Here is a 12599-nt window from a genome sequence, read left to right as displayed (position 1 = left end):
CAGCAATGGTAATGCCATTGAATGTAAAAGGGCGATAGGTTAGATTCTCTCTCGTTGGAGATGGTCATTGCCTGGCACTTGTGTCTTGCCACTTGTCAGCCCATCTGATTACTGACTTACATGCAGGGTTGACTTGCTTCTGAGCTTCCATCACAAGCAGGTCACCTTGGTGGCACATTCATTCCAAAGAAGCCCTGCTACCTTCCCATCTGCCATCCCTCCCCACAATCTGGAAGATGGTCACTGGTTGATCTCTTCTGTCACAAGGGAGATAGTAGGACTTATTGGTACATCCAAGATCTTGAATCTTCCTCACTTACTTCTTTTTAAAAAGTAATTTCACGCCACAAAGAGAGTTCCACATTCCAGGACCACTTTATTTGGTCATTTCTATCACTGGCTGATGTAACATGCAACTGAAAGAATCACCAATCTCCATCCCTGTCTCAGCTTACCTGTCTCACTCATCCATGCCTTAAGTACCCAATGTCTGGTTTATTCAAACTAGCCAGCCACCCACAATGCACCCACTTGGCTTCATCCCAAACACTGCTGCCTGTATTTGAACTTGCACCAAGTCTCATTCAACCATCATCCATGCACTTGCTGCCATACACTGGTGTCTGGTCTGAAATCACTCGGATTTTAAAATCCCTCTAGGAGGCTTCATTTTTCCCCATCTTTGCAACCTCCTCCACACCCAGAACCTTCCAAGATCCCGCATTTCTCTAGTTTTTGCTTCATGTGCACTCTAATTTTAAACATGCCACCACTGGTGGTCATGCTTTCAGCTGCCATTGCCCCCAAACTCTGGAATTTCCTCTCTAAACAACTCTACCTCTTGCTCAAACTTTAAGACACTGCTTAATACCTAGCTCTGGCCAAGGTTTTCGTCATCTGTCCTATTATCGCCTTATGTTAAGACCAAACTTTTTGAAGTGTCTTGGAACATTTTATACCATGTTAAAAGTGCTATATAAATACAAGCTGTTGTCGTCATAGTTTTGCCAATGACAAAAATAACTATTAATATAAGTTACCAAGCCAGTGCTGAAATTAGGAAGAATTTTATCATGGTTCTTTCATTGATCTTATCCCAACCAAAACAAAATGTATGACATAGTCAGGCAGGCTGGTGGAATTCTTCAGTTTTGAAATCATGCGACTCAACTAAAATTTTGCAAAGCAGGAAAAACGGAACAAACATTTTCCCACAAAACTAACTTCATGCATAAACATCAATGGAATGGCCTCCACTACTGAAAGGTTTAGTGAAAGGTTGCAATGGCAGTTGATTCTATAAATGAAGTGAGTTGTTTAAAGTATGCCTTGTTAATACACAGTACGGTAGCACAGTGGTTAGCACTGCTGCTTCACAGCTCCAGGGACTTGGGTTCGATTCCCGGCTCGGGTCACTGTCTGTGTGGAGTTTGCGCATTCTCCTCGTGTCTGCGTGGGTTTCCTCCGGGTGCTCCGGTTTCCTCCTACAGTCCAAAGATGTGCGAGTTAGGTTGATTGGCCATGCTAAAATTGCCCCTTAGTGTCCTGAGATGCGTAGGTTAGAGGGATTAGAGGGTAAATGTGTAGGGATATGGGGGTAGGGCCTGGTGGGATTGTGGTCGGTGCAGACTCGATGGGCCAAATGGCCTCTTTCTGCACTGTAGGGTTTCTATGATACACAATTCCAGGTTCAAAAATAAATGATTCCAGTTTGTCTGGTATAATGACTAACAACCTTACCTTCTGTTCTTTGAATAATTGCTCCTTTCTTTTTCTTTTCTCTTTCAGCAAGGCTTTGTCTCTGAAAAGTTTTCAAAACATATTACAAATAAAAATGATATTTTGTTTTTTGTCACAATCTGAATTTAAGTGTGACAATATGCAACACAAAACCACCCATTTGCAAATACACTCTCTCTCCTCATCCATTTCACAACCACATTCTCCAAGAACAAAAATTAAACTATTGAGACATTATCAAATTACTTTGCAGTAAAATTGAAATTCACTGCATTTTAAGAGTGGTGTGCCCAAGAAGTGCAGAGGAAATTTCCTAGAATGATACCAGGGATGAGTGACTTCAGTTATGTCGAGACACCAGAAAAACTGGAATTGTTCTCAGATTACATAACATTAAGAGGATATTTAATTCAGGTGCTAAAAATTCTGTTGGGATTTGATAGAGAATATAGGGACGAAACATTCACTCTGGCAGGAAGGTGGATAATCACGTGCTCTATGCCCAACCACCTTCAGCTACTTCATCAATTACCTTCCCAGCACCATAATGTCAGAAGAGCGGATGCTCGCTGATGATTTCACAATGTTCAACACCATTCACAACTACTCAGATATTGAAGCAGTCCATGTCCAAATGCAGCAAGACATGGACAATATCCAGGCTTGGACTGACAAGTAATGTGTGCCACACGAATACCAGGCAATAACTATTTCCAACAAGGGAGAATCTAGCCACCACCCCATGACTTTAAATGCCATTATCATTGTTGAATCAACATTCAGAAACGTCCAGAAACTGAACTGGGTTAGCCATATACATACTGTGGTAATATGAGCAGGTCAGAGGCTAGGAATCCTGGGAGTAATTCACAACACACAATTCAGGGAGGCCTGGATGAGTACAGCTCCAACAACACAAGAAGCTCGACACCACCCAGGATAAAACAGCCCGCTTGATTGGCACCCATCGACAAACATCCAATATCTCCATCATCGACGCACAGTGGCAGCAGTGTACAACATCCATAAGATGCACAGGAATTCACCAAGGCTCTTCATACAACACCTTCCAAACCCAGAACCTCTACCAGCTAGGACAAGATCATTAGATATATCGGAACACAACCACCTGGAAGTTCCTCTCCCAAACCACTCAGCACCCAGACTTGAAAATATATCACTGCAACTTTACTGGGTTAAGATCCTGCAATTCCCTCCCTAACAACACTGTACCTACATCATTAATCGAGGGATTGAGTTTAGGAGTCGGGAGATAATGCTGCAGCTTTATAGGACCCTGGTTAGACCCCACTTGGAGTACTGCGCGCAGTTCTGGTCACCTCATTACAGGAAAGATGTTGAAGCCATTGAAAGGGTGCAGAGGAGATTTACAAGGATATTGCCTGGATTGGGGGGCATGCCTTATGAGGATAGGTTGAGGGAGCTTGGTCTCTTCTCCTTGGAGAGACGAAGGATGAGAGGTGACCTGATAGAGGTTTACAAGATGTTGAGAGGTCTGGATAGGGTAGACTCTCAGAGGCTATTTCCAAGGGCTGAAATGGTTGCTACGAGAGGACACAGGTTTAAGGTGCTGGGGGGTAGGTACAGAGGAGATGTCAGGGGTAAGTTTTTCACTCAGAGGGTGGTGGGTGAGTGGAATCGGCTGACGTCGGTGGTGGTGGAGGCAAACTCGTTGGGGTCTTTTAAGAGACTTCTGGATGAGTACATGGGATTTAATGGGATTGAGGGCTATAGATAGGCCTAGAGGTGGGGATGTGATCGGCGCAACTTGTGGGCCGAAGGGCCTGTTTGTGCTGTGGCTTTCTATGTTCTATATGGACTGCAGTGGATCAAAAAGGTTCTCACCACCATCTTCTCAAAGGCAATTAGGAATGGGTATTAAATGCTGGCCCCGCCAGCGATGCCCACATCCCGTAAGTGAATAAAAAGAGTATACAGATTTAAAATAACTTGCAAAAGGATCAGCAGTCGAATGAAATTTTTTTTTTAATACACAAGTAATTACAATCCAAGATGCATGGTTTAAAAGAACAAAGAACAGTACAGCACAGGAAACAGGCCCTTGGGCCCTCCAAGCCTGTGCCGCTCATTGGTCCAACTAGACCATTCGTTTGTATCCCTCCATTCCCAGACTGCTCATGTGACTATCCAGGTAAGTCTTAAACGATGCCAGCGTGTCTGCCTCCACCACCCTACTTGGCAGCGCATTCCAGGCCCCCACCACTCTCTGTGTAAAAAACGTCCCTCCGATATCTGAGTTATACGTCGCCCCTCTCACCTTGAGCCCGTGACCCCTCGTGATCGTCACCTCCGACCTGGGAAAAAGCTTCCCACTGTTCACCCTATCTATACCCTTCATAATTTTGTACACCTCTATTAGGTCTCCCCTCATTCTCCGTCTTTCTAGGGAGAACAACCCCAGTTTACCCAATCTCTCCTCATAGCTAAGACCCTCCATACCAGGCAACATCCTGGTAAACCTTCTCTTCCAGCCTATCTATATCCTGCTGTATTGTCCGACAATGTTCATCACTATCCGCAAGTCCAGCCATCTTAGTGTCATCCGCAAACTTGCTGATAGCACCAGTTACACCTTCTTCCAAATCATTTATATATATCACAAATAGCAGAGGTCCCAGTAAAGAACCCTGCGGAACACCACTGGTCACAGACCTCCAGCCAGAAAAAGACCCTTTGACTGCTACCCTCTGTCTCCTGTGGCCAAGTCAGTTTTCTACCCATCTAGCCACCTCTCCTTGTATCCCATGAGCCTTAACCTTCTTAACCAACCTGCCATGAGAGACTTTGTCAAATGCCTTACTGAAATCCATTTCAGTAAGGTTAAATAGTAACTTGTAAAATGGAATTGACATATACTTAATAAAATATTTGCAAGGATATGGAAAGAGTAAGGCTAATTGGATAGCTTTTTCAAAATGTTGGCATTGGTACCGAGTGGTCTTCTTCAATGTTGTATGATTCTATAATAACTGGAAATTAATTTCCAAAAACTACTAATGGCATTCATCTTTGGATCCGAGTAAACAATGCAATAAAACAGACTGTATTTTTCAAAGGACTGGCATTTGCAATCAATGATAGTGGTTATATTTTTCCATGGGATGTAAGCATCACTGGCAAGGCCAATGTTGCTCATCCTCAAGTGCCCTTGAAAAGGTGATAGCGAGCCACTTTCTTGAGCAGTCCATTTGATGTAGGTACACCCACATTGCTGTTGTCATTATCAGTTCCAGTGCAGGTGGTGTGTCCAGTTTCATTCCTTTTTGACTCTCTGTAGCTGTTTGGTACAACTGAGTGACTTGCTAGGCAACTTCAGAGGACAGTTTAGGGTCTGGCCAGATCAGGTAACAGCAGCAGATTTATTTCTCTAAAAGACATTAGTGAACCAGATTAGATTTTATCACAAAGAACAGTACAGCACAGGAAACAGGCCCTTCGGCCCTCCAAGCCTGTGCCACTCCTTGATCCAACTAGTCCAATCGTTTGTATCCCTCCATTCCCAGGCTGCTCATGTGACTATCCAGGTAAATCTTAAACAATGTCATCGTGTCTGCCTCCACCACCCTACTTGGCAACGCATTCCAGGCCCCCACCACCCTGTGTAAAAAACATCCTTCTAATATCTGAGTTATACTTCGCCCCTCTCACCTTGAGCCCGTGACCCCTTGTGATCGTCACTTCTGATCTGGGAAAAAGCTTCCCACCGTTCACCCTATCTATCCCCTTCATAATCTTGTACACCTCTATTAGGTCTCCCCTCATTCTCCGTCTTTCCAAGGAGAACAAGCCCAGTTTACCCAATCTCTCCTCATAGCTAAGACTCTCCATACCAGGCAACATCCTGGTAAACCTTCTCTGCACTCTCTCCAACGCCTCCACGTCCTTCTGGTAGTGCGGCGACCAGAACTGGATGCAGTACTCCAAATGTGGCCTAACCAGCGTTCTATACAGCTGCAACATCAGACTCCAGCTTTTATACTCTTTACCCCGTCCTATAAAGGCAAGCATACCATATGCCTTCTTCACCACCTTCTCCACCTGTGCTGCCACCTTCAAGGATTTGTGGACTTGCACACCTAGGTCCCTCTTGTGTTTCTATACTCCTGATGACTCTACCATTTATTGTATAACTCCCCCCTACATTAGTTCTTCCAAAATGCATCACTTCGCATTTATCTGGATTAAATTCCATCTGCCATTTCTCCGCCCAATCTTGCTGTATTGCCCGACAATGCTCATCACTATCCGCAAGTCCAGCCATCTTCATGTTATCCACAAACTTGCTGATAACACCAGTTACACCTTCTTCCAAATCATTTATATATATCACAAATAGCAGAGGTCCCAGTACAGAGCCCTGCGGAACACCACTGGTCACAGACCTCCAGCTGGAAAAAGACCCTTCGACCGCTACCCTCTGTCTCCTATGGCCAATGACTCCATCTGACGAAGGAGCAGCGCTCCGAAAGCTAATGGTATTTGCTACCAAATAAACCTGTTGGACTTTAACCTGGTGTTGTTAAAACTCTTCCTATGGCCAAGCCAGTTCTCCACCCATCTAGCCACTTCTCTTTGTATCCCATGAGCCTTAACCTTCTTAACCAACCTGCCATGTGGGACTTTGTCAAATGCCTTACTGAAATCCACATAGACGACATCCACGGCCCTTCCTTCGTCAACCGTTTTTGTCACTTCCTCAAAAAACCACCAAATTTGTAATGCACGACCTCCCTCTTACAAAACCATGCTGTCTGTCACTAATGAGATTGTTCAGTTCTAAATGCACATACATCCTGTCTCTAAGAATCCTCTCCAACAACTTCCCTACCATGGACATCAAGCTCACCGGCCTATAATTACCCGGGTTATCCCTGCTACCCTTCTTAAACAACAGGACCACATTCACTATCCTCCAATCCTCAGGGACCTCACCTGTGTCCAAAGAAGCGACAAAGATTTCCGTCAGAGGCCCAGCAATTTCATCTCTCGTCTCCCTGAGCAGTCTAGGATAGATGCCATCAGGCCCTGGGGCTTTGTCAGTTTTAATGTTCCCTAAAAAACCTAACACTTCCTCCCTTGTAATGGAGATTTTCTCTAACAGGTCAACACCTCCCTCCGAGACACTCCCGGTTAACACGCCCCTCTCCTTCGTGAATACCAATGCAAAGTATTCATTTAGGATCTCCCCTATTTCCTTGGGTTCTAAGCATAACTCCCCTCCTTTGTCCCCGAGGGGTCCGATTTTCTCCCTGACAACTCTTTTGTTCCTAACGTACGAATAGAATGCCTTAGGATTCTCCTTAATCCTGCCTGCCAAGAACATCTCGTGACCTCTTTTTGCCCTTCTCACTCCCCGTTTGAGTTCTTTCCTACTCTCTCTCTGCATTCCTCCAGAGCTCCATCTGTTTTCAGTTGCCTGGACTTAGCGTACGCCTCCCTTTTAGAGTCATAGATGTTTACAGCATGGAAACAGGCCCTTCGGCCCAACTTGTCCATGCCGCCCTTTTTTTAAAAAAACTTTTCATTTTAATCAGATCATCAATTTCCCTGGTTATCCACAGCTCTCGAATCCTACCTTTCCTATTTACAGGCACATGCCTATCCTGCAGCCTTATCAATTGTTCCTTAAAAGACTCCCACATGCCAGACGTGGACTTACCCTCGAACATCCTCTCCCAATGAACGTCCACCAATTCCTGCCTAATCCAGCTATAGTTAGCCTTCCCCCAATTTAGCACCCTGCCCGTAGGACAGTACTCATCCTTGTCCATTACTATCCTAAAGTTAACAGTTGTGGTCACTATTAGCCACATGTTCCCCTACCGAAACTTTGACGACCTGACCAGGCTCATTTCCCAGAACTAGGTCCAGTATAGCCCCCTCTCTAGTCAGGCTATCTACATACTGTTCTAAAGAACCTTCCAGTATGCATTTTACAAATTCCTCCCCGTCCGGAACCCCAGCTCTAAGCACTTTCCAGTCTACACCAGGGAAATTAAAGTCCCCCACTACGACAACCCTATTTTTTCTGCACATATCCAGAATCTCCTGACATATCCTTTCCTCCACTTCCCGTGGGCTGTTGGGTGGTCTGTAGTACACCCCCAGCATAGTGACTGCACCCTTCCTGTTTCTGAGTTCCACCCACAGTGACTCAGTACATGACCCCTCTAAGTTGTCTACCCTCTGCACCGCGGTAATATGCTCCCTAACTAATATCACTACTCCCCCACCTTTTTTAGCCCCTCCTCTGTCTTGCCTAAAACACTTATACCCCGGAATATTCAGCTGCCAGTCCTGTCCTTCTTTTAACCAAGTCTCCGTCACCGCAACCAATCCAGTAGTTTCAGGTCATAAGAACATAAGAAATAGGAGCAGGAGTAGGCCATCTAGCCCCTCAAGCCTGCCCCACCATTCAATAAGATCATGGCTGACCTGAAGTGGATCAGTTCCACTTACCCGCCTGATCCCCATAACCCCTAATTCCCTTACCGATCAGGAATCCATCTATCTGTGATTTAAACATATTCAACGAGATAGCCTCCACCACTTCAGTGGGCAGAGAATTCCAGAGATTCACCACCCTCTGAGAGAAGAAGTTCCTCCTCAACTCAAGTGGAAAGAATCTCTCCACCTCTACCCTATCCAGCCCCTTCATTATCTTATAGGTCTCTATAAGATCCCCCCTCAGCCTTCTAAATTCCAACGAGTACAAACCCAATCTGCTCAGTCTCTCCTCATAATCAACACCCCTCATCTCTGGTATCAACCTGGTGAACCTTCTCTGCACTCCCTCCAAGGCCAATATATCCTTCCACAAATAAGGGGACCAATACTACACACTGTATTGCAGCTGCGGCCTCACCAATGCCCTGTACAGATGCAGCAAGACATCTCTGCTTTTATATTCTATCCCCCTTGCGATATAGGCCACCATTACGGAGACTGGTACTGCGCGGGAAGTGGAGGAAAGGATATGTCAGGAGATTCTGGATATGTGCAGAAAAAATAGGGTTGTCGTAGTGGGGGACTTACATTACTGCGTGGGTTTCCTCCGGGTGCTCCGGTTTCCTCCCACAGTCCAAAGATGTGCGGGTTAGGTTGATTGGCCAGGTTAAAAATTGCCCCTTAGACTCCTGAGATGCGTAGGTTAGAGGGATTAGCGGGTAAAATATGTGGGGGTAGGGCCTGGGTGGGATTGTGGTCGGTGCAGACTCGATGGGCCGAATGGCCTCCTTCTGCACTGTAGGGATTCTATGATTCTACTAGCAAGAAGCCATTCAATTGGAGGGGGTGAAAAGAAATGTATTAGTGGGAGGGAACAGTATAGTCAGGGGAATAGGTACCACCCACTGCAGCCGAAACCAGGACTGATCCACAAGTTGATTCTGATTGGCCATGGCATCTGTCTTGATGCAAGATAAATCTTCAACAACATGTCTGGTTTTTTCAACAAACCTACGGGCAGCACAGTGGCTAGCACTGCCACCTCAGTGCCAGGTACCCAGGTTCGATTCCTGGCTTGGGTCACTGTCTGTGCGGAGTCCGTACCTTCTCCCCATGTCTGCGTGGGTTTCTTCCAGGTGCGCTGGTTTCCTCCCAAAGTCCCAAAGACGTGCTAGTTAGGTGCATTGGTCATGCTAAATTCTCCCTCAGTGTTCTCGAATAGGCGCCGGAGTGTGGCAATAGGGGATTTTCACAATAGCTTCATTGCAGTGTAAGTAAGCCTACTTGTGACAGTAATAAATAAACTTTACACTCTGAATTGTTACCTGAGCCTATTCCAACTGGCAAAGGGGTAAACAAATGTTGGCTGAAGGAGTGGTATGGGAGGCGGGTGTTTCATTTCATGGACCTCTGGCATTATTGCTTTCGATCGTCCAGAATTCAGATTCTCAAACAGTTTCCAAACATTGGAAGATAGAAAACCAAAGGCCATCTCAATGTTTCTACTCTACTCACTCTAACCTCTAGGCCACTCCATTTTCACAGATCCAACCACAATATTGTCATTAATTCACAGTTAAGGGTGGTATTTTTCTGGTGAACCATGGGAAGGTTGAAAGCTAACTCTCTCTGACCTTCACCTGTACCATGAATTTCCCATACCATCACTAACCCCCATCTCCTTTGGAGATCATCCCTTCACAGCTCCCAACCTCATGATCCCCCAACCCCACACAGCCTGCAGGTCAACAAGTATTAGGATGAAGGCCAAGATACCATGTAGCAATTTGTGCCAGTATCTCACTAACTTTACTATGTGCTACAAATTTATGCACATGCTCTCCAACCCCATCTTAAATTGCTTTCCATGGTGTGATTTGACTCCTTCTGTATTGTATCACTATGATTCACTGAAAAGACAACTAACTCAATCACATCCTGAAAAAAATTAGTAGAGTTATCACATTAAAATTCCAGATCTGATAAAGCGTTATATCATAACGTTTAAACATCTGCCTGTCCTTTTACTTAAATGCTAAGTATCCTGTTTATTTTCAGCATTTTCGGTTTCAATGTTACGTTTTTCCTCTTTAATAATGACTCACGTAGATGTCTGTTGACCTACGAATTGATTGAATCCTAGCTCAAGCCCCAATGAACTTGTTAGTTTATCAGATCGAAATGAAACTGTGCACTCCCAGGAGAATGGATCAGAGGCTTGGTGATAACGGTAGTGAGGAGCTCTGTAAAGAGACAGGCCGTGTCCTGGGCCGTGCCCTGCTCCCTCACACAGAGGGCCTCATGAAAGGCTCAGTTATTCGGGCTGCCCGACCCTGGACTCACTCACAGGCCGCCACCTGCGGGCTGAAAGCGGACAGAGGCCGTGGTGAATATTCGGCACCACAGCTCGCCCCAGGAGACGGCTCCGAAGATTCAATAACCGGTCGTGAAGGAAATTCGCGGATCAACCCAACTTCACCCGACTGACCGTGGCCTCCATTATACTGCAGAGCCGAGGACAATGTAAAGCTGCGGTTTAGTGGGCCCGAGCCGGGGCCTCCCTCACCTCCTCACACTCTCCAGCGCCGCTTTCATGCTCCTCTGAGCCTCCTCTCGGGCGCTGGTGAAAGACACCTCCTCCGGCACCTCATCATCTTCCCCCTGGCTGGATTCCGCCGACATTTCCCGCTTCCCTTCTCGGCTATTCTCAGGTCGCAACGGCCTCCTCCCCGCCATTCTCCCAAGCTTCGCAATCACGCAGCTCCGGTCTGCCGCTGCCGCTGCCGCGACCCCTGCTGTCGGGAGGCTGTACATTACGCCCTCTGCTGTCGGGAGGCTATACATTACGCCCTCTGCTGCCGGGAGGCTATACATTACGCCCTCTGCTGTCGGGAGGCTATACATTACGCCCTCTGCTGCCGGGAGGCTATACATTACGCCCTCTGCTGTCGGGAGGCTATACATTACGCCCTCTGCTGCCGGGAGGCTATACATTACGCCCTCTGCTGTCGGGAGGCTGGAAACGGCGCTCCCGGATTACTTCCCACATCTTCAGTAGGTGTGTTTCTCCACTCGAGGATCACCGTGTACAGGTGTGAGCTCGATCTTTTGATGATCTCTTTGGCAAATTTCAGTTTCCTTAGCCTTTCCATTTGACTGGGGACAGTTTGGAGATGATATGTTGTGCTGAACTTCCCAATCATTCATGAAGAGTCTGAATTCTTCACCTGTGAACGTGTGGGCCAGTTTGTCTCAGACTCTACCATCATCTCCTCAAACAGGTACTGGTTGAAATGCTCACAAGCAAAGACAATAGCCAGGAACTCTTTCTCAAACAAATGGATGCAAATGCCGGGGCTATGCAGCTGAGTGGTAAGAGGCAGGAGGCAGTAAGTCACAAACTGGAGGGTCAGCGGTGAAAAGGTTAGGGATCGGCAGAGGTTGAACTGGAAGGTCAACAGCCAGAGGGAGAGTCAGGGAGAAGCAGAAGACATGAGGCAAAGGAGTGGCAGTGAGAGGAAAGGTCAAACTCCAAAATGACGCTGATAGAGCCATGTCATGCCACATCAGACCTAGCACCAAACAACTTTAAAACAAAACTTGAGACACCAAACAGAAATATAGGCCCCATTAACTTATCACCATTAAGGTGAAATCACTCAAAATGGGCAACTTAAAATGGGGACTTATTGTACAAGGACACTAAGCTGGGTGGCAGTGTATGTGCTGTGAGGAGGAATGCTCAGAGGCTGCAGGGTGTCTGGCTGGCTGAGTGGGCAAATACTTCGCAAATGCAATATAATGTGGATAAATGTGAGGTTATCCATTTTGGTGGCAAAAAACAGGAAGGAAGATCTGAATAGTGGCAATTTAGAAAACGGGGAAGTGCAATGGACTTGGGGGTCATGATGGAACAGTCGCTGAAAGTTGGCATGCAGGTATGGCAGGCGGTGAGGAAAGCTAATGGCATGCCGGCCTTCAGAGCAAGAGGATTTGAGTATAGGAGTAAGGATGTCTTATTGCAGTTATGATGTGGATTGCAGTTATACAGGGCCTTGGTGAGGCCACACCTTGAATATTGTGTGCAGTTTTAAGAACATAAGAACTAGGAGCAGGAGTAGGCCATCTGGCCCCTTGAGCCATCGCCATTCAATAAGATCATGGCTGATCTTTACATGGATTCAGCTCCACTTACCCACTCACTCACCATAACCCTTAATTCCTTTGCTGTTCAAAAATTTATCAATCCTTGCCTTAAAAACATTCAATGAGGTAGCCTCAACTGCTTCACTAGGCAGGGAATTCCACAGATTCACAACCCTTTGTGTGAAGAAGTTTCTCCTCAACTCAGTCCTAAATCTGCTTCCCCT

General features: G+C 46.2%; 1 protein-coding gene across 1 annotated transcript in view; it reads right to left on the bottom strand.

Moving 5' to 3' along the window:
* Window positions 1-11076, bottom strand: part of nol7 (nucleolar protein 7) — a 34507-nt gene extending 23431 nt beyond the window's left edge. Inside the window, exons 1-2 of the mRNA XM_078241178.1 lie at window positions 10796-11076; window positions 1741-1801 (exon numbers count right to left, since the gene is read on the bottom strand). Of these exons, the coding sequence (XP_078097304.1) occupies window positions 1741-1801; window positions 10796-11073 (339 nt within the window). The 5' untranslated portion in view covers window positions 11074-11076. The remainder of the gene's footprint in view (window positions 1-1740; window positions 1802-10795) is intronic.
* Window positions 11077-12599: the final 1523 nt, after the last annotated feature.

The sequence above is a fragment of the Mustelus asterias genome, chromosome 2 (assembly GCF_964213995.1).
Source record: "Mustelus asterias chromosome 2, sMusAst1.hap1.1, whole genome shotgun sequence".
In the NCBI taxonomy this organism is placed as follows: Eukaryota; Metazoa; Chordata; class Chondrichthyes; order Carcharhiniformes; family Triakidae; genus Mustelus; species Mustelus asterias.
The sequence above is the reverse complement of the archived record's forward strand: the minus strand, read 5'-3'. Positions and strand labels throughout refer to the sequence as shown.